The 23,870-nt window shown below is 35.6% G+C and overlaps 1 protein-coding gene across 1 annotated transcript in view; it reads right to left on the reverse strand.

The window, feature by feature from the left end:
• The window catches only part of ANGPT1 (angiopoietin 1), a 139,920-nt gene that overhangs the window by 27,603 nt on the left and 88,447 nt on the right, over positions 1 to 23,870 (reverse strand). The window contains exons 4-6 of the mRNA XM_087962087.1: positions 23,122 to 23,354; positions 14,016 to 14,143; positions 8,968 to 9,069 (exon numbers count right to left, since the gene is read on the reverse strand). Of these exons, the coding sequence (XP_087818213.1) occupies positions 8,968 to 9,069; positions 14,016 to 14,143; positions 23,122 to 23,354 (463 nt within the window). The remainder of the gene's footprint in view (positions 1 to 8,967; positions 9,070 to 14,015; positions 14,144 to 23,121; positions 23,355 to 23,870) is intronic.

Below are 23,870 nucleotides of genomic sequence, written 5' to 3' on the forward strand. Positions count from 1 at the left end.
ATTAATGATGAAATTCAATCAGAATTAACAATTCTCATTGATTTTAATAGAAACAATTTGAAGCTTACCTTCTTGGTCTGGATATTATTTAAAAATGTAAAAATAAATGATAGAAATATCTGGGAATATGAGAGAAGCATTGTCTAGTTTAATTCATTGAATAGGCTGAGACTTAAAAAAGAAAATAATCTTTTAAAATGGATGCTTTAAAATAATGTTTTTTTGTGTGCCACCTAGAATCACATTTGTGAAATGGGCAGCTATATAAATTTGATAAATAAATACATAAATAAAAATACATTCCTATGTAACTGATAACTGATATTTTGCAACATATTCAAAAGATTTAAAAGATTTCAGATACTGGAATGCTTGCGTTAATTTCTCAGCCATTTCATGAGATTTTCCCTTTCTTTGTAAGAACTCTAAAGTAAATTTTATTTTATCAAAGTGAATGAAAAAATTTTCTTCTGAATAACTTATTCCTAAATTGGAAATATTTAATCTTCCACTGATTTTCAGGAAAAATATAAAACCTGAGATCTGACTCAGGTATTCCTTGTCTTCCAGCAATGGTTGGAAATGGTGGTACCATTAAGGTGGACTAATTAAAGAGAATGTTCCCTAAAGTTCTAAAGACTTTAAGAGCACCTAGGATACAATTGCAAATGATATGGTCCTTCATTTCAACCTATATCATGTATCTGATTGTTGAATTGAAATGACAAAGCTGATAAAGATGCTAAAGGTCTTGGAAGAAAGATATCTCACTGGATGTGCCTTTAGGAATTAGTGCACAGGAAAAATTTAATATTTGTATACATACAGAGTGATACCACTCTAATGGCAGAAAGTGAAAAGGAATTAAAGAGCCTCTTGATGCAGGTGAAGAAGGAGAGTGCAAAAGTTGGCTTGAAACTCAACATTAAGAAAACTAAGATCATGGGATCTGGCACTCTCGTTTCCTGGCAAATAGATGGGGAAGAAATGAAAGTAGTGACAGATTTGATTTTCCTAGGCTCCAAGATCACCGCACATGGGGACTGCAATTAAAAGACACTTGCTCCTGGGGAGGAAAGCTATGGCAAATCTAGACAGCATACTAAAAGCAGAGACATCACCCTGCCAACAAAAGCGCATATAGTCAAGGCTGTGATTTTCCCAGTTGCAATGTATGGCTGTGAAAGTTGGACCATAAGAAAGGCTGAGCACCAAAGAATTGAGGCCTTTGAACTATAGTGCTGAGAAGACTCCTGCAAGTCACTTGGACTGCAAGGTGATCAAACTGGTCAGTCCTAGAGGAGATCAACCCTGACTGCTCTTTAGAAGGTCAGATCCTGAAGATGAAACTCAAATACTTTGACCAACTAATGAGAAAGTAGGACTCACTGGAGAAGAGCCTAATTCTGGAAAAGATTGAGGGCAATAGAAGTGGATGACAGAGAATAAAGTGGCTGGACTGAGTCACTGAAGCAGTAAGCGTGAGCTTAAATGGACTCCAGAACATGGTAGAGGACAGGAAGGCCTGGAGGAACGTTGTCCATGGGGTCGCGATGGGTCAGACATGACTCTGCAACTAACAACAACAACCCAAAAATACTGTATAAAGAAGAAAAACTTTTCTCTGCTAGCACAATATCAGACAATATCACATAAACATGATTGTTTTAAAAGAAGTTCCAATCTAAAGGGGATAAGGACCAGATAGTGAACTGAACAGCTATTCTTTGATTCAGCAGTTTTGCAGGAATTATTTAGGCCCATCAAGCATCTCCTTGTTAGCAAAATCAGAATCAAAATAACACAAAACAACAAGGAAACTAGGAACATGGGTCAAGAACAGAAAGAATCCAGCATTATTTCAGCAGTGTCAGGACTAACATTTTGCAGAGTTTATGTTAACAATGGAAGGAAAATGCTATGAAGGGTATAAAAGTGTTTTATTAAATCTGGCAAAATGTATAAGGGTATCCCATTTGTACTACATTCCTCCAGTATCATTAAACACTTTTCTCTCTTACTTCATTTTCATCATCTGATAATGTTCATAGGAAGCTCTGAGGTTTTTAATGGAAAAGAAAACGAAATTGAAACCAGATATAGCATATCTTATGGACATGTTTCAAAACCATTGAATGAAACCACTAGTAAGTCAGTCCTAACCTCTCACCCCAACCTCAGGCAAGTCTATCTTCTGAGAATAAGTAAGAGGACCCCCGAGCTTTTGATGGAAATTAAATAAATGATTTTCAACAGAACAGCTTTTTGGAAGGGGAAAATCAATTGATATGTTATAGACCATTAATTCTTAATTCACCATTAATATCCCACTTTTAAAAAGTTATTTCAATGAACAAATTATAGAAGAGGAGGAGGAGGGGAATATCCATACAATCAAATAGCCCAAAATAAAAATATGGAAACACACAGAGATATTGATCATAAAAAGTCTTGTAGAATAAAAACAATATAGACTTAAAACAGGACAGCCATTTGTCTGAAATGGTATAGGATCTTCTGCTTGAGCAGAGGATTGGCCTAGAATACCTCCAAAGTCCCTTTCAACTCTGGTGTTCTGTTCTGTTCTTTTTCAGCAGTCAAAAGCAGAGGGATTCATATAATTCAGAGATTTGGCAACATTTATCATTTTGAAAGCAACACTCCCCAAAGTAAGCAGGTCCAAGATAAACAAGTAGATAAGACACAGACAAAACAAACAAGCCAAAAGCCCAAACTCCATTTGAACTCATACATATTAATTAATATTATATTCTGTTATTTGACATTAACATAACTTCCTATGTATTGAGTAAATTTTTTTCTTCTGTTATATATTAAATAGGAGTAACTTTCAGGGTGCTGGATAAGGAGTTTGGAGGCCTAAGTTCCACTTGACCCTGGAGCTTACTTTGGGCCCACGATTCTCTCTCTTTCAATCCAATCTACCTTGTGGGAAGTAAGAATAAAAATGTCAAAATGGCAGCTATGACCACACGACAGTCCACAAGAGCCATACCTCTTATGTGTCATGTAAAAAAGGGGTGGAGCTTTACTTACATTTATTGATGAGAGAAGGGACTTTTTGCATAAACATAAAAAAGGGAACATGTGATGATTAGACAGAATAGACTACAGAAAGAAGAGTCATATGATGTAACTTTAGAGAGAGAGAGATAACATATATTTGTAGGTAACAACTGCTGTGAAGAACATACATTTTTTCTTTCTTTTCTATTTTTTCTTTCTATTTTTTTTTCTTATACCTTTTGCTTTTAACTGATTTTTTTTCTTTTTTCTTCCTTACTTCATATTAGTTTGCAGTCATTTTTATCTTCCTCTTTAAAAGCTTTAACAAAGGTTATAATTATCTAAAGAAAAGGGGGCAGGGTTTGATCACATTATTAAAGCTACCATTTTGATTTTTTGACACCCCCACCTCATCCCTCTTGGAGATATCCTGAGAAACAGGATTGTTGTCTGATGGAATTTAAATACTGTGATAAATGTCTCATAAACCATCAAGTTCTTAGAAGTCCCAGCTCTTCTGGCACTGTAATATCTGCATCAGTAATAAAGAATGACATACACCTACAAATTTGTTCTATATATGAATATAAATATTTGAGGCAGATTTGGGGTGCCTTGTGACCTGGATCTAGTTAAATGCAGTAATCTGATCCTTGTATTTCATCAGTAATCCAACAAAGTTTATATCAAATGTAATGGCAAAGGGATAACTATATTAATCAGCTAACTTTTTTTTGCAGACTACAACTCTTTTTTCCTTTCTGATTAGGGGAGGCCATCATGTGAGCCAATTTAAAACACATTTTTGTGGTCCAGTTAAAATGCCGAAGGGCAGGCAATCAAAAGATATATAACCACATGTCAACGCAATTTCCAAAACAGATGTTATCCAGCAACATTTACAGAGGGAGAATATGATTCTAGATCGGACTATGTGCTCTAAGCAGAACAAGCTCAGGCTAAGGAAAGGTATTTAACTATAAATGTAGTAGCAGAAAGCAAACTATAAAGTAATTAAACACAAATGTACATGGTGACTTTAGACTGTAAGATGTAGGTAGAAAGGAACTATAGTGCTTGCATTTCTGATAAGTGTAAATTTATCAGAAATGTAAGCACTATGATAAAATTCTGATAAATCTTTTTTGTTCAGTGTTCATTTTAATCTAGCTTTACCTACTTTTCTATAAACTTACACAGAAATACAAATCAAGGAATATGCCATTTATCTGTAGCTTTTAAGATGCAATTTTCTCCTGGAAACCATGTGTGGTACATGCAAACTAATAAAAGAAAAAGCATCTTATATAAGGAGAAGATAATTGAATGTGTGTATAACTGTCCAAAATGTTACGGTAATAGTCACAATAGCCAATCAAAGTTCTCCTTCTTTCTTTTAAAATTTCATTGTGTGTGAGAAACACATCTAAAAACTGTCAGAGCTTTAAATATAACACCGAGGCCTCCTTCTTCACTTTTTCGATTATATCCTGTGAACATCTCTTTCATATGGGTAGCAGAGTACAACTACTGGGTAGGGTATCCATTGCAAATAATGGAGAAGTTGAGACTCTGACAAGAAGGTTGGTTCTCATATTAAATAATACTTACTGCTAAAATGCTAAATGCTAAATAAATAAAATGCATCAAATAAAGCTAAAGATGCTTGCTTAAGTAGGTTTTAATAACCATTTTATATCTTCTGAGACATGGTTTACTTCTGGGTGTTGCAATAATTTTTTGTTAGCTACATGAAACTCCACAAAAGATCATAAAATCCAAATGATTAAGTCTGTATTCCTTAAATGAAAACTCAGTGCCTAAAAGCCTCACAATTAAGTTAATTCAGGAAGGAAAGTAACATTTTCCAATAGTGGGAATACCTTATCCAGCCTTCTACTTCTGAAAATTTTATTTTGTTAATTCATTCAGCAATGAATTTGGGTGTGGTATTTTATATAAAAGAGCATTCTTATACATCTGTCCAAATATCAACATCTGAAAATGTCATGTGCACTTGCTACACTCATTGTTGAACTAGCTAACTTACAGATATAGAACAACAGTAGAAATGGATATAATTAGTAAGTATTAGCAAGAAATGTTGTACGATAATTGCATAGCTCTTTGAACACTTAATGGACTTCATATATACAGGTAGTCCTTTGTTAAAGATGGCAATTGAGACCTCAGGTAAACCAGACAGGAAACATGACCTAGATGAGAACTGTAATTTTTACAGTCATGCATGGTTCTTCTCCCTGCATATGACAAATGGGGAATGGAAATGAGGGAGATAAAGCCAGCTAAATAATACCAATTCCTGACTGGCTCAAGATAGATTCAGCCTTCTATCCTTCTGAAGTCAGTAAATGAGGACCCAGATTGTTTGGGGTAATATGCTGACTCTACAAATTGCTTAGAGAGGACTGTAAAGCACTATGAAGCAGTATATAAGTCTAAGTGCTATTAATAGTGACTTTTTAATTATTTTTAAGTCTATTTTTGATTTAATTGTTGAGGGGGGAATTTCTATTTCCTTCAATTATTTATTTTCCATTTTTTAGCAATAGCAATAGTACTTAGACTCTCTCTAAGTGGTTTATATTGCCCCCAACAATTTTGAGTCCTCATTTTACCCACATCAGAAGGATGGAAGGCTGAATCAACCTTGAGCCTGGTGGGATTTTAACTGCCAAATTGAGGCAGCCAACAGTCAGCAGAAGTAGCCTGCAGTACTGCATTCTAACCACTGTGCCACCAGCACTTTGGCATATTTTTATGGTCTTTTCTATCTGCATTTGCTATTTTTACATTCTCACATTTTATCTATAATTGTGCACCACCTAGAATTGCCTTGGGTGAGATGGGCAGCTATATAAATTGGATTAATAAAAAAATAAACTGTAAGGTTTTATCTTGGTTTTCCATCCTATTTGAAATTGGATTCCTGCTTTGAGTGTGATATAGATGAACAAGTGCCACCAGCTACTATATAATGAGACCAGTTACTTTGTCCATATTAGAGATAAGAGTCCCAGATTAGCAGATGCTCTCAACTGTTGTTGATTCTGATTTAGTTATGGAAATACTAGAATTAGGATACTTCAATCAACTGTACATATGGGAAGCATTTCAGAAGACATCTCAGCTTACATGATGATGTTAAACACAGAGACTGACTTGATTTGAGCTCAGCTACAGGCAATTACAGAGACAAATCCATATCATTGTCTTGTCAGAAATGTGAAAGTAGTTTGCCATTGATATGGAGGGATTTTGTTTTTTATCCTTTAATCTAGCCAGCTAAGACCATTTTCTCTGGTGGTTTCATGTCCAAGGACTGATCATTCCAATCTGCTTAGGTTTTCTGTTTTTCACCTGCTGTGACATGCATACAGGTAGTTCTTGACTTAGAAGACCATCCAAAGTTACAACAGACCCCCCCAAAAAATGTACTTATGACCCAGATTCCAAGGTGTGATGGTCCCCCCCAATGTTAACACAATAATGTTTTGGGTACTAGGCAATTGGCTTACATTTACCAGTTCCCAGTAAAAAAAATTTCCATTGTAGATAGTTTGCTTAATGATCATGGCATTCACCTTACCAACAACCACAAAAATAATTATAAAGTCATATTGGTTACATGAATATCTGCTTTATGGGCAGAATGATTTACAACCATAGTTCTGGGCTCAATTATGGTCCTAAATTGAGCACTACCTGCATATTTATTTCTTGGCTTGGATGTTCAATATCTGTGTCACAAGACCAGACCTGACAAAATTTGTCAGACAGATTTTATATTTGTCTACAGGACTGAATATCATAGTGATTAGAATGCTAATGAGAGAGTATGTATGAACAGAAGACCTGCACCACACTAATTGGGAAATAACTACCCTCACTTCAACATAGTAAAGAGGAAGACAATACAACACATACTGGCAGGGTATAAGATACAGGCAGAAACAGAATATACTAAATAGTACAACCAAGTAGCTGGCATTGTGTTCAGGAACATCTGCATAGTGTATGGGCTATACACTCCCAAGTCTAGACAGGGAAGTAAATCATGGATAATAGCAGGGTTAAGATCCTATGCAACTCCAGATTAAGATGTACAGGCTGGTACTGGTCTATCAACCAGTTATTGTCCTAGTAGACAAAGATCAGAAGACTGTGATAGATTTAGCAGTGGCAGCAACATCAGGAACAAGGAGTATGAGAACCTGGAGACATACCATGGCCTGATATCATTAAGGAACAACTCAAGATGATGTGGAAAGTGGTTCCAGCAGTGGTAGTAGCACTCAGAAGTAGTAGCACTCCTAAGCTGGGACAATGGCTCCAATGATCCCAAGAACAAAAGCATAGCTCTATCTCATCATAGTTCTTCTTAGCTTGAAGATTATGATGAGATAGGGTGAACTTTCATGGTTTACCCTCTTCATTTGCTGGAAGAGCATATCTGGGAAATTGAGGGTCACTATTTTTGCATTACATTGATGGGGACCCAAGAGCAGAGGAGATGAAACATTGAGAAATAATATTATTCACTATATCTATGGATCAAACTATAGATTCAGAATAATAAAATATAATATGGAATTACTCCAAACACCAACCCATATTCACTTATTTCCCCATAAAACTGCCATATAACAAGTCCATTGGGTCACCATCTTCTGAATCTGAGACGTTTCAGCTGCCATCTTCAGAATACAACTTCTTTTAAGCCTAAGATCTACAAATTGCTTTTTAATGTTATGCTGGGATTCAGATTTCAAATAGCAGCTGGAGCTATGATAAAGCAATAAATATAGCAGAATCAAGACTACTTTTTACTACATCTGCTTTATAATTTTCCTCTTATATTGCTGGAGAGGTTTTTTAGAAATACCGTGAGATATCTAGGAGATTATATTTAAAAATGGTGCTACAGAGTGTCAAAGAATTTTAGCGCAGAGACAGTTTCTCCAGTGTTGTTGGAGATATTGATTGCTAAAATAGAAGTGGTCCCTTCAACTTCCAGCTAAAATGGAATAGCCATGGTTAAACATTAATTCTAATAAACTTACATCTGCAGTTAAGCCAGCTATGATCTAGCTATGAGTCTCCACCTTGAGTTCCATTTGGAACTGTCCTGGGTGCTAGTTTGAATCTCAACTCTTCTTCTTTTTGAACCTAAACCCTGCCCTGAACCTAAATAATTTCAGAACTCCACTTGGGCCATGAAACTCATATAGTATCTCCAGAAGATTCATATCAGCTCTGCCTGACTACTATTACTAGGATAAATATATATACCCCCAGATGATTCCAATTTCCTCATATCTTACATAACTTTATTTAATATACCCTTTAGTCCTAACCCTATTCAATTTTAGCTGTGCACAAAGTACAGCCATCACTTCACAATTCACCAGGATTCAAAATAGCATGGAATGTTATTTCAGTTATTCATCAGAAATTTTAAGGAAATGATTGCCTTTCCCCACATCCTCTGAAAATTCCTCACAAAGAGATCTGTAGATGGCTTCCTGTGAAGCATAGAGGCCTGCAATTCCTGGGTGGAAGGGTTTTCTATTTTCTCATAGGGGAATTTGGATCTCAACCAATCTTAACATTTTTGTTATTACTCAGTGTGACACATTCTCTGGAAAAGAAGAATGGAAACCATGGACAAAGGCAATAGATACATCTCTAAATCCACAGGGAAAGAATGGAAGAAAGTTTCTAAATGAAGCAACTTTCTGAAGTATGATTCATATTAAAACAAATCAAGAAAGGAGTCTTGATGATTATAATAAACTTGAACTGCATGGTTACTTCTGGTTTATTGTTTAATGGCCATGTTCCCAGCACAAGCTATTGACACAGTGTTCAGCTTTGCTTCAAATTAAGAGTAATGATAAAACAATATCTCCATCTTACCATTTTGTATTCTTTCCAACTTTTTTGGAAATCTAGGCTCCCATCTTCTCGGTGTTGTATTACTGTCCAGCCTCCTCCTGCAGTCTCCATGTTGCAAAAAACCTAGACATAAGAACATAAATGTATAAACATTTCGGCTCACTTTCCTACTCACATTCCTCAGAGAGAGTTACTATTAAGGTAAATAGCAATAGCACTTAGACTTATATACTGTTTCACAGTGCTTTCCAGCTCTCTCTAAGCGGTTTATAGAGCCAGTCTACTCACTTTCCTATTGTCAATAATAGCCATTCCTCAGAAAGAGTTACTATTAAGGTAAATAGTAATAGCACTTAGACTTATATACTGCTTCACAGTGCTTTACAGTTCTCTCTAAGTGGTTTACAGAGTCAGCCTATTGCCTCCAACAATTTGGGTCTCCATTTTACTGACCTCAAAAGGATAGAAATAAGATGCTAATGTAACTTCTGTCCCCCACTTTTCAACTCTAAAAAAAAAGAAGTTGGACTTCAAGTTTATATATTTCAATAAAACAGAATAATGCACTTAGTTTTTATAATTGTTCCAGCCCATCCAACTTTATGCAGTAATGAAGTTCATAGCTTAATTCTGTGAACCATTTAAATATTTTAAAATCTACTGCATCTAAATTCAATGAATATCAAAGTCACTTTATATTCAGATTATATTCATAAAATCAACATGTCACTGTTTTGTTTTGGAGTTGGGGAAGGGAACTCTTGTGCCACTGCATTCTGATATTTTCAAGGGCAGTGAATTATAATAGTCCTTTTATAGGTGACTGAGAGACTATCTGTAGGGTTCCCTGGTTCAAGTAAGGGCTAAGGAGATCTTTATACAAGATGCATTCATTGCAATGCCTTCTTAGCCTTGGCTGTAACTTGCTTCATAAGCAGGAACTGAGGGTTCAGGAAAAAAATTGTGCAACAGCTCCAAAAGGAGAACAGCAGCCTTATTCATAACTGAAAATAAGAAACCCTGATCCTGGAAAATAAGAAACCCTGATCCTGAAAATAAGATACCCTGATCCATAGTCCCAGAATCACTTGGTCTGGTCAAAAGTGAGCTTGAAATTCTTCCTCCCAATTTAGGTCCCCACAATCTTCAGACTCTTGGACAAAACTTGGATAGTACTTTGAACCCTAGTTGGTTTGGGTTCAAGATATACTATTGGGTATTATCTGCATATGGATGATACCTAATGGAAAATGGAACATATTATAATGGATAATTATAATGCCTTTAAATATTCAGAACTTTATTTATTACAGAATACTATGGCCTATCTTCTGATAATATAGTTAATCCAGAAATCACATTTCTTCTTGCATTTCTGCAGTCATTATCCATATGTTTTTAATACATTTCCAAGGTCTGGTTATTAATTATAAAATCCTTCATGGCTTAAATCCTAGTTATCTTTGAGACATCCTGCTCCAGGTAGAATCTACCCATTCTATACATTCCAGTGTGAAGCCACATTGATTATCCTTGTTCCTCATGAATCTACGGCAGGGGAAGACCCAAATATTCACTTTTTTTTTTTTGCCTCAGCTTGTCCTGCTGATCTAAGTATGTCTATTTCTCTATTAGCATTCAGGAAACAATCCTTTTGGATAGTTTTTGGATTATAATTCATGGGAAAGTTGCTATTGCCATGTGTTACTGCTACATTTATTATTATTATTTATTTACTTGAACTTTTTATTCTTTTAATAATAGTCTGTGATTGCATATTTTTATAAGCCATCTAAAGTCTTATCACTGTGATGTCACAAAAATCTTGTAAATAACTAAAAATACTTAACTGTTAACATGCACAGGAAAAAATGATCCATGTGGTTTGTTTTGTACACTAACCTAATTTGATTGTCTCTAACATATAAGTTTTAAATCCCATGGATTTGATGTGACCCTTCTGTGTTTTATTTGTGGCATATTTCTTTCCATTTTAATTGGTGCTCTGTGATCCTTTCTTAATTACAAGGTTCTAGCTATGTTATGTATGCTTTGTTTCCTTCACAATTGTTTTATTATAACAGCATTCTACAGTGAGATTGGCTTAGAAGCTGATTAAATTTAAATTAATTTAAATTATTAAATGCCAGTTTTGGCAACAGTATTTGCTTCATGCTGATTCTTATTCAACAAAATATAAAACTGACCAAGTTGTATTCATTAGAGTACATTGAGTAATATATAAAAATATGTATTAAGTACCATCACTACTATGGCCAACAGCTCCAACCACCTGCTATTCTATGAAGCTTCAGTTTTTGCTGGATGGTTCAGGTTAAATTGTAAGTGCTCCTTTCAAATGCATACATTTGAATGCTTATAATATAGCTGAATGTGTGCTAAAGCACTCTCATTGTGATCATATAAAAAAGGACTATACTCTATTGTTTAGCTAACAATAGGTTTAAAAGCTTGTATCAATTCATTAAAAGACAGTATTGTCTATTCTCATGCAGGATCATAAAAGGGAACCAAATTTATCTGTTTGCTGGTAGTGTAAGTGTTGTCATTACCCAGTTTCTTTGAATGATTTTCTTCAATCCAAGCTATTATATCTTTTGCTGAATCCATCTGATGCCTTTTGCATGAAGATGAATGGCTCATAGCACGGTTGCTTGGTTGTTTCCATTACATGACTTTGATTCTATTGTCTGTCTTTGAAACTTGCACATACAGCCAAAGACTGCTGATTGTCTTTTGTACAGTGCTCCAAAACTGTGAACTTTATTTCAGAAAGAAAGGACAAAAATCCAAGGGGAGAAATAGTTTGGCTTAGGGCTTCCTTTCATTATGGCATTTGAGTTCAAACATTTACCTACTGCCTGGGGCTTCATTGGTCTTGGATTTATAGCAGGCATTTTCAAGTAATTTCCAAGCATTATCAAGCTTCAACAGAACACAAAGGTTTTTCAAATATTACATCTTTGTATTCTATGTAAAAAGTATATGTTTCAATGATGAAAGAAGAGAAATATGCATTGCATTTTGTGTACTTGTCTTCTTTATGACAAACTAGGATGAGAACGTGGAATAGAAGATGTACAGAACTAAAATTTTAAAAAATCCTTTCCTACATAAGTTTAAAGTTTTTGCATTTTGAGTACTAAAATTATTACAAAGAAAGGAAAAAATGCACAATGACAGTGAGATTTACACCACTAAATTATTCATTGTGTGGTCTGCTCATCCCTATAGCAATGGACTGAATAGCAACACCTGCCACAGTAACAGGAGTGGCAGGGTGATTATAAACATTAGCTTTCCATCATTCAAGCCAACAAATGTCCTTAACTGGCTCCCATCCCAGACAGGGTCAAGGCAGTCAGCCATTAAACACCTTTTAGCATGTTTTGAGGTTGAAATCTGAACACACGCATCAAGGATAAGGAAACAGGCAGAATTTCACATTGTTCTGCTTTTCTGTTTTGACAATGGGTTGACTCTTTCCACTGGGCATACTTATAAAATGATGTGGAGGAAGGACTTCAGGTACTGTGGGAGGAAGGTCACAGGACCAGGAACATATACAGGGTGGGGTCAAAATTGGTAAGATGGTGGATGGAAACTTGCTCCTTTCATTTATGCACCACAGCTGTCTGCATGTTCAAAAGAAGCAGGTTTTCATTCAAGCAGTTCCTTTTGTTTTCAAAATTCTCTGCCAACTTGAGGGGGGAAAGATTGCAGCTGCATTAAGAAGTTGATTCCTTAAAAGTGAAGTTTCAGGTGCCCCTTTAAAAAAAACATTTGCCCAGAAACAGGGATGTCAAACTCGCAGCCCGTGGGTGGATGCATGCCCACTCCTGGTTTAGTGAAGAGAAAAAAGTTGTGATATGTCATATTCGACACCCCTGCCCAGAAACCTGAAAAAGGAACAGTTTTATTGAATAGTAATGAGATGCAGTGCTCATCTTCACCAAATATTTGAAGTATTTCATTTGTGAAGGAGTGGAAGCGAGCGCTGCTGAGAACAACTTGAACAAGTACTACCCAAGGGGCTCTGATGTATCAAGACTCCCTGAATTGATAGAGAAGTTTGCACTAGTCCTTTAAAAGAGAGAACTTCTTGTGTTATTGAAGATCAAATTATACTGAATATTTTAGTGTTTTTATATGAGTGGTTGCTCTACATGCTTCACTTAATATCATGGTAAGACTCCAGTCCAATGAGTACTGGTTGGATTGCTGGAGTGGTAAAGAATAATAAGTCTGGAAGAAATCATTCTTTATCCTAGTCTCCAGAGAGTTTCTTTTAGTCCACTTTATGGTTTGTTTGCTTTTTCTTACATAGAAAACTCTTCTCTATAGGAAACAAAGTACATAACTGAACTGTAATGTGCAGAGCCTTATAGCAAACCCTGAGCATGGAGGTTTTTCCTCCAATATAGCATTTGATTAACGTAAACAAGGACTTTAAAAAGCCTATCATAAATGTACTTGTGAATTCTTTGCCACCAGAAAGATGAACAGATGGAATACAAGGCCAAATTTATCCTAAAGACTTGAGGCACAGTAAAAAGCTAAATTTTCTTAACCCAGCCTCTCTGTACTTCAGTATCTCATATGACACTGTGGGAGTTTAAGAAAATAAAGGGTGCCTTTAGAATCTTTGGGATTTTGTAGTTTAACTCTTAAGTCTTAATTCTTAAACTCCCAAATGCAAATCTTTAAAAAAAAGTTTTCCTCTTTTGGGTGCTCACAAAAAGGCTGATAGTGGTCTGAATTTTTCTATACTGCAGTAACTACACATGTGACTTTTGAATCATCTTCAAGTCTTTTTCCATAAGAGATACAACATCCATACAGTTCCACCCCTGCAATTTTTCCAGGTCTCCCAAGACATGGTGCAAAAAAGGAACTATGGAGAAAGTCATTTCTGCATATTTCCTGCAGCAGCAGGAATGAAAAGCAGAGTGGTATTTACCTAAGGCCAATTCTAGTTGCCTGAATTTTGCACAACATCTATTTGAATGGATTTAATGTTTAAAAAAGAAATACATACTTTTCTTTACCTTTTTAGGTTCTGATATGTTAGTAACATAAATTGTGTAGACACCGCTTTTATTAAAACCAGCTTGATAAGCATCTGCGCAGTCTCTGAATGGCTTCTCCTCTTCCTTTTTTGCATTCTTTAGCAAAACTGCAAAACAGAAAATGAATATGATATTGACATCTGCAGTAATAACCCACAGCAAATCTTCAACCAATTGTGGCATTTCTTCCAGTGACAAGGTTAGCCAGTTTACTTTTCCTGGCAGTCTTCTAGACATCAACAACAACTTGATGCAGAAATCAATAGCATAGTCTGAACAGAAGCTTCTCAATTCCATTTCTACATGACAGGCATGGAAGCGGAGCAACTCAGAAATGTGACTCGCCTTTTAATTGTCTTAAAGCTATAGTTAAACTTAAACTAAACTTGGACTGTGCAAGCTTTTTAAACTGAGAATGGTTTGAGGCCTTCAAGTGAAACACTAGCAGCCATACTTCAAAGTTAATGAGCTGTATACTGAACACAATTTATCTGATGATTTAACACATATTTCACATTTTCTACCTTCTATTAAATTGCAAGTTACAGTGGCAGAAGTTGGAGTCAACCTTTGGAGAAACCCTGGGGCTACTTCCAAACATGTGGGAGGTCAACTGTGGACCCCATCATCTCAGGCTGAAGATACTGGACTAGTCGTCACATGAGGGATATGGGCAGAAAAGCTACATCTTGAAAATTAATTGCAATTCATTTGGTAGAACTTACTTCTAAGTAAACATATACACTAATGATGAAATTGGTATAACTCACAGCTCCTGTACTTATTCAGTTATATCATTCTAACTGATTATGAATCAAAGTTTCTAACAAATGCTTTTTATAGTGTATACATGTTAAAAAAAATTCAGTGTAAAAACCTGTAGAACCTGCACTTAAAGTTATATGAGAATCTAAATTAACCTGAAACTCTCAGTGACTGCAATACAGATCTAGATCAAGAAACCTAAATATATTAACTCAGAGGGATGAGAATTACATTGTTTACACATACTTTTTTATTGTTATATGGGGGAAAGTTGAAAAGTCCACTTTTTTCATATTGCTTTCTCTGACTCCCTGTATATCTTGATGGAGGAGATTGGTTTGTAGGTAGCAAACTTATTTTTATCCTATGTCAATATAGGATCAATGTAAAAAAGATTGAGGAAATTTTGAGGCCTTTCCTTCATTTTGATATTTTATTTTGATATTACATATGGTACTTAAAACTCTAAACTGTTAATTCTGATTATAGAGATTGCTACTATTTATGTAAAATCAATGTGGTGTTTGTTAATACTCATAAAATCAAAAGATAAATGTGCATTTCTCACTGGTTTGAAATGGGCAGCTATAGAAATCAAATAAATCAAATAAAGTTTTTTATACCATTGTTATTTTTTATTAATATTTGTTTAATAACAAGTTTTGTTTAATAAAACAAATCTGAAAAGGAGAAAATCAACCTATGAGGCTGCTAAGAGCCAACAATGATTTGATGGCACATAATAAATCAATCAAACTGTTAGTGCTTTGTGTTCATACATAGCAAGCTGCCTACAGCAAATCTCACAGAAGAGAATTTAGTATATATAAGATAAGCCAGTCTTCAGCCTTCTTTATCACTATTTCTCAACCTCAACAATTTTAAGATCTGTGGATCTCAATTCCCAGAATTGCCCATGCTGTCTGGAGAATTCTGGGACTTGAAGTCCACACATCTTAAGTCACTAAGGTTCAAAAACATAAGATATTTACTATGCACAACAGCAAAATCATCCTTAGAATATATGCCTACAGTCAATGGGACATCTACTCCTATTCCTTCAACATAAGTCTAATACATTCCCAGAAGCTGAAACCTATCATCCAGTATTCACTATGTTATTTCATGCTGCCAAGTAATGTGAAATGTACATGGGACTGCAGCATGAGGAAAGAATACACCAGTCTCTACAATTGCTGTCTTTTTTCAAATGACCTTTGGCCAACTTCTCGCACATACGTGTTAGTCATTCCTGACTCTAGGGGGCGGTGCTCATCTCAATTACAAACCCAAAGAGTCAGCACTGAACAAAGATGTCTCCATGGTCATGTGGCCAGCATGACTAAATGCAGAAGGCACACAGAACACTGATACCTTCCCACCGAGGTGGTCCCTATTTTTCTACTTGCATTTTTACATTCTTTTGAACTGCTAGGTTGGCAGAAACTGGGACAAGTAATGGGAGCTTACTCCATTATGCGGTGCTAGGGATTCAAATTGCCGAACTGCCACACAAAATAACCAAACTTTATTTATTTTTTTACAGTTAATATTTCTCTAGGATGAAAAAGCATTTGCTTGATCAAATCTCACCTCTTAAAATATTTTTAAATAACAGCTTTGTGAAGAAAGGTTACATGTTGGTGGGGGGAGGATTGATGAGGGTCTCACTGTTCCTTTTGTGTTTATATCAAATGAGTTTCTCAGCATGGTGTGGTGGAACAAAAGCTTTCTTACAGGTGCCTTTTCTTCCCCCAAACCTGGCATGAAACTGAGCTGCAAGCGATTGATGTTCTTTAAGAAATCGGATGCTTTTTCTTTCCTTCCATTCACACTCTGTGTGTATGAGTATGTGAACAAAGAATGAGGTTTGCCTTGCTGGCAAAATGCCAACCTGTAATTACTCCAGGATGGAGCCACTTTTTTTCCCAACCAAGTCAAAGAGCTTACTATACCAAGAGTCTCTTTCCTCCCGCTGCACCTGGATTAAACCACAATGCAGCTTGCCAAATGCTCCACAGCTGTGCCCTAACCAGCCACCCATCAGCAGGTATTTCCCAAGAAAACGTCTGCTGGTCAACAGGTAGCTTTAGCTTAGATTCCATGTTGAATATCCTTTTGTGTGTGGGGTGGGGGGTGGGGAAATACTGTCGTCATTAATTAGACATCCAGGAAAGAAAAACATATCTCAGTGAGAAAGCATATGCTTTGTAATCTTACAATCCCAAGTTCAGCCCTAGGGCTTGCTAGGTAAAGCTTTCTGAAGCCTGGAAAAATACCTCCTTGTATGCATATCTACTGGGCTAGATGGACTACTGGACTAGAATTCTTTATTGGCCAGGTGTGATTGGACACACAAGGAATTTGTCTTGGTGCAAATGCTCTCAGTATACATAAAAGAAAAGATATATTCATCAAGAGTCAAGAATCATCAGGTACAACACTTAATAATAGTCATAGGGTACAATAAGCAATCAAATCATACTAAGAAACAGTCAATACAAATCGTAAGGATACATGAGACAAAGTTACAGTCATACAGTCACAAGTGGGAGGGGATGGGTGATAAGGAGTGACGAGAAGATTAATAGTAATAGTAGTGCAGACTTTATAAATAGTTGGACAGTGTTGAGGGAATTATTTGTTTAGCAGAGTGATGGCTTTCGGGGAAAAAACTGTTCTTGTATGTAGTTGTTCTGGTGTGCAGTGCTCTGTAGCATCATTTTGAGGGAAGGAGTTGAAACAGTTTATGTCCGGGATGTGAGAGGTCTGTAAATATTTTCACAGCCCTCTTTTTGACTCGTGCAGTATACAGGTCCTTTATGGAAGGCAGGTTGGTGGTAATTGTTTTTTCTGCAATCCTCATTATCCTCTGATGTCTGTGTCTGTCCTGTTCTTACTGACTTCTTTAAATTTTCTGCATACATCTTCTCAAAAGATTCACCTTTCTAGCCTCCATTGTACACAAAATGTACATTTCACTTTGAATTTGTTTTCACAAAAAGCTTTTCACACAGCTGGGAACTTCCAGCTGTTCAAGAGTAAAGTTTTCAAGCAAAATTACAGGTCACTGTTTCAATTTCTTCCACTACAGATGAGTCTGGTTCAAAAGGCATTCCTATGACACATTGGTTTTCCTAGTAGACCAAATTTTCAAATAGTAAATTCCAACTACACACTCAAAGCAACATAATAATCAGCATTATGCATTGCCCAAAATTGTTCCATAGCCATTTAATTTCTTAGTGATTTTGAGTGTTTAAAGCAGGGTATCAGAAGAGCTATAAAAACAAAGACAGGCATAAGTATATCTCTCCAGCTCTCTCCAATGTAATATCAGATGCATTTTTACTAGAACTATAACATTCTTAGTTGGAAAAATTGGCTAGTAATTTTGGAAGCTGTAATCTAAACATATTTGGAAAGCCACCAAGTCAATAAAACTATTATGTAGGGATTGTTAAATGCTGAATGAAACTTAATTAACCTGAAGAAGATAGTCAATTTGGAAATTAAATAATTAGTTATAAATTGGTCTCTTTGTGCTTTTGAATAGCCTCAGTAGCAATTCTACTAATTACTTTGTAGATGATTCCCATTTTCTATTGAAGATAGGTTGGTGATATAGCTGATCAAGTCTAATTACAATTACAATTGTAATTATTCCTTACAATTACAATTATTCCTTAGAATCATCTCAACAATTAAATTCTAAGAAATGTCTAGGAATGATATTGTCTAATTTCAGGTGAGAAGAATTAGGATGGTGTGTTAAGTTCCAGTTAAGCTGATTCATTGCTTATTTCTATACACAAGAATCTATTTAACTATCAGCACTAAATTGGCACTAGATAAGAGTTAACAGAATTAAAGAGGAGCTGGACTTAGATTGCTTATGGGATTGTAATGACTTCTGACTGATTCCTCTCTTAAGTCCACTCCCAGCCTCTGCTTCTCCTACACCTAAGCTGTATATAACAATGTGGTATAGCATAGCATACCACATTGGACTGCCATTTGTCAGAAATGGTGTAGGGTCTCCCACTTGGGTAGGGGGGTGGTCTAGATGACCTACAAAGTCCCTTCCAACTCTGATTATCTGTTATCTGTTGTATAAATTATTTAACTGTCACTAAAATTGTGATAGCTATTTGAGTTAAAGACAGAAGACATTGATGTTATATTAGCAGTCACTGCAATAAAATCCTGCAAAGATTACTGAGTAGATTATGTTAAAGAATTGGTAATGTTTATCCAACTGAAAACATGTATTCTACTTATGAAAATTGGGGAAAATGTATTATTTGATTATTCAAGAAAAGCTTATTCAAGAAAAGATAACAGAAAAGTACACTGAAATAACTTGAAATAAGAATAAGGTTTGAAAAGTTAGTTAAGAAAATATATGATCTTACCACAAACTGCATGATAACCCTTCTGTACTGTAAAACATTCTGCATATATATCTTGTCTAGTGTTACTCTGTAATACATCCATTTATACCATTAGATGATTTAAATTCAATGAAGTTGTTTATAAAGGTCTTTTCTCAAGTCAGTGCTGAACTGAACTATATTCATGTTATAAAATTACATTTGTGTTGTATCTATTTCACATTGTTATAACTATTTTTAAAGAGAAAGTATGTTGCATCTGGTCCCCAACTATTATTCAGTCATAACTTAATATAGCTATTGCTAAATCCCTGAGCAGGCTCCAGCATACACAGACCTATACTCAACTGTTCCTTCAGTTGAGCAACATTTCCCTTGCTAAGTTGGATAACTTCCTACTGTGGATTGGCTAAATATGATCTACAGGAGCACCCTTGTTCAAAATTATAACATGAGGATTTCAATTCTCCATGACCATATTGCTTTTGACTACCTGATGATATTGTATTTATTATTGAATAATATATGATTCCAGATTGTCTGAAATCCCAAATCAGAGTCAAGAAAAAGCCTGAGAGTTTTGGTGTAGAGTAACAGTATAGGACTGTTTTGGGTCTGCAAAGAATAAGGGATATTATATTTATTTCCAATAGTATTTCAAAACTTGTCATCCATCAATGGAAGCTAGTGAGCATGACTCAGATATGAACCAGATCAACATAACAATGACTCTTGGAAAATTTGTCTCTGTGTTTTTATTTATGGACTGCAGAGATGACTCACATATCTTATACAGTCCAAAAGCACTACATGCAAACCAAAAGGAGATATCAATAGACTTAGACCAACCCAACACTTATTTTTTAAAAAACTAAATTAATTAGCAGAAAATGAAACCAGCAGTAGTCTTTGCTAAAAATCCTAAAAAACATTAGCAGACTATTTCAGGAAGTGAAATAGGACAACTTAAGAGTTTGAAATATTTAGTGATGATTCTACCTGCTATTGGTTTTTGGAAATCTCATATAGATTACATGATACAATTAGCCCTGAAGAGCTAAGGAGCAATCTAGTCTTTCTTTCATGCCAAGGCAAAGAACATATTCTTGTTGCATTTCAGTTATTTGAGACAAAGTTTGTAATCTAGATGTTTTATGGAGCATACTTAGGCCAATTCTCTGATTATGAATCTCTAGAAATGGTCCAAACTAGGTTAATGCAATCAATTTTCCATGGATAAAAAATGTGTATCCAATGCATTCCTTAGGTAGGAAAAAAAATCACTGAAAATAAAGGCATGGTTGCTCATATTTAATTATTGGCTCAAATGCCATTCTCCCCCCCCAGCAGGATTGAGCCTTCTATTGTTGACAGATCAGTTTCAAAGCTCTTGGTATCTACTAGTCCTCAAAAAAATGTGCTCTTTCGGGCCTCTATCTTAGCCTGCTATTGTCTTTAGAATAAAAAAAATAGTGCGTCAAATTGTCAAAGCCAGATTATTTGATGCTGAACAATAGCATGAACTTAGTTTAAAACATATCAAGGAGCATTTAAAATACCCTAGATGGAAATCACGTAGATTTTCAACCACACTTACATCCCCTACTCAGCAGCAATCCTTTTTCAGAGCCAGGCATGATGTTTTACCTACAGCAGTTCTCAGTTGTAGATTAGCTAAAATTCCTTTTTCCAGAAGAACTTATCACCACAATTCAAACTTGATTAAAAACCACCCAACATGTTTTGTGCACTGAGCATATTATCAAAGTATCCCCTAAATCATTTCCCTCCCAAAAGAGGAAAATCATAAGTTTCATCTTGCTTTTCTCTTATTAGATCATAAATTCTAACATCACATTTAATAGAGCTAAATTTGGTGTTACAGCTATTAAAGTATCTTAACAAATTACTACAGAATTATATTTGCTGTAACAAAAAATAAATATGCCCATGGTAAGTTTTGTTTTATAGTATGCTATTAGACTCTCACACACAGTTTTAAAAGGTTATGCTACATTATCATAATGTAGCATACATTATCATAATTTTCTTTTATTGTTCTGATCATTGATCAAATAAACTCTTGCTGAGATGTGGAAAAATAAGATTACTGCTGGCTCACCTACAGATACAGATTAACAGAGTTGGAAGGGACCTTGTAGGTTATCTAATCCACCACCACCCCTCCCAAGCAGAAGATCCTACACCATTTGTGACAAATGGTAGTCCAATATCTTCTTGAAAGCCTCCATTGATGAAGCTCCAACAACTTCTGAAGGCAAGCTGTTCCATTGGTTGATTGTTCTCACTGTCAGAAAATTTTTCCTTATTTCTAGAAAAAAATCTCTCCTTGATCGGCTTCTATCCATTATTCCTTGTCTGGCCTATAGGTGTCTTGGGAAATAGCTTGATCCCTTCCTCTCTGTGGCAGCCCCTTAGATCTTTGAACGTTGCTTATCACGTCTCCCCTGGTCTTTCTCTTCACTAGAGTAGCCATGCCCAGTTCCTGCAACCAACCATTCATTATACTTTGTGAAGGAAATTAGGATAAGAGTGATATTTTCTCAACTTCAGAATGGTATATGCCTCCTCATCCTTTATAATAATGTAGAATAATCAAGTTTATAGAAAATATTATTTTAAAATGCTAATTAGATAATATTTTTCAATTCAACTTAACCATAGTTTTAAAATACAATACAAAACAAAAAGTGAAAGTTACTGTAGGTCTGGGAGATACCAACAGACTCAACCCAAATGACTCAGGAGGAGTGCAGCACTTTAATAAAAGAGAGCTGATTTTTAATCAGGCTAGGTCAGAGCTGTCAAACTCCTGGCCTGTGGGCTGGATGCATCACGTGCTGGCCATGCCCACATCCAGTTTAGCAAAGTGGGAAAAAGTCTCAATGCATCCCATGACACTGTCATGATGACATGAGTTTGATATCCCTGGGGTAGAGAAAGGAGGCAACTTGAGATACTCTTAGCATCTTTCAGTATTGGCCAGGATAGCTACAGTTGCTGCCATTTTTTCCCCAACAACACCAGGATCTCCACTGTTTGCCCATGTTGGTCTGGATCAATTTGTAGTCAGGATCAATTTGTCAAATGAGTACCAGAATAAGAATAGAGATGAACAAAAGGCTAAGGACCACACGATCTATACCCATCTGCAATATGGTAAGCATCAAACTTCAATGTTCAACCCAAGCCTGGCAAATAAAAATCCTCTGAAAATGATCAGAATTCATAGATAATTTCTCAAGAAACAGCAAGCCTCACCCAATACGATAGAAAGTTGTTTGTGTTCTCAGGAGGGATGCAGTGCATTCCAGAGCAGCAAAAGACCATACAATTTAGATAGTTTATGTGAGAGAAAGAAGAAGATTGCTCCTGCCTAACAGTTCTCATAGTATATCTTTTTGGTGCAAACTAGTCTGCTTTAATTTGAGAATTCTCTCTGTAGAAGAGGAACAATACAGAAATCTGCTAAAGATCTCAATATCGTCCTTGGTTTTGGAACCTGACACCTAATGTTCTCATTTCATACTACCAGACCTGATTAACACATTAGCAATGGCTTGTTCTTCTTCCATCCCAAAATGCACAACTTTAATGTAGGAAAACAAAATGTTTTAGTCTTATATATCTTATATATATCTTATATATCTTATATTTATATCTTATATATCTTATATAACTTATATATCTACTTCCAATGTTGCTGGTCTACAATCATCAATATCAATCCTCACAGACCATTGGTATTAGTAGTGGAAATACTGAGGAAGGCACATTTTTTGTTTTTTGTTTTTTCCACTAACTAGTTTGGGGAATTATATACTGGAATGAATAAAGTCATTCATTGCACTAAAGACATTCAATCTATCAATCCCTGTTTATTTTTCAAATGAATACCATCTTACCTCCATCTTTGGAACAAATGCTGACCAGGCTATGGACTGTGTCCATAAGTTCAAGTTGTTGCTTCTGCATAATGCTGTTATTGGTTGTTGCTTTACTTAGTTGCCTCTCAAGTTCTTGGATAATGTAGCTTTGACGAGACAGCAAAACTTGCAGGTTCCCCTTTTCCTCTTTTAATGTATCTAGTTCCTCTTTATGCCTTTCTTCCATTTCAAGAATCTTGTGTTCCAACAGACTGGGGAAACAAGCACATTTCAGCGTCACATGTTTGTTTTAGCATGTATGAATAGGTTGCAGGGGTTGGAGCAGAGTGCAGATTATGCATGTGGAACGGATCAAGATTTCTTTGTATCTAACCTAACTTTCCTGAACTGTATGCCCCCCGAACATATTCCCAACCTAGGAAACTGGTTAAATACAGCCAGTTCTGACTTATCACCTGTCTTCAAAAATCTGGCTTTGCAAAAGACCTATTCCTATTCCCACACACAAAACACATACATGTGTGTGAGAGAGAAAGAGAAGGAAACACGCTGCAGAAGATTATTTAAATATGTGTATGTAGATCACGATTCACTCACAAATATTGCTCAATGATAAAACAAACCTCAGCAAAATAAAAGAACAACAATATAGCATATTGTGTTCCCTCAAGTAACTGGGAAGTGTAAGGTATATAAATCTAATGAATCATAATAATAATTAAAACTCAGCAACAGCAGAGAAACAAAGCTGTTCACAAATGAAAATA

The sequence above is a fragment of the Notechis scutatus genome, chromosome 3 (genome assembly GCF_049901735.1).
Source record: "Notechis scutatus isolate UNSWTSFEM ecotype Mainland chromosome 3, rNotScu1.2, whole genome shotgun sequence".
NCBI lineage: Eukaryota > Metazoa > Chordata > Lepidosauria > Squamata > Elapidae > Notechis > Notechis scutatus.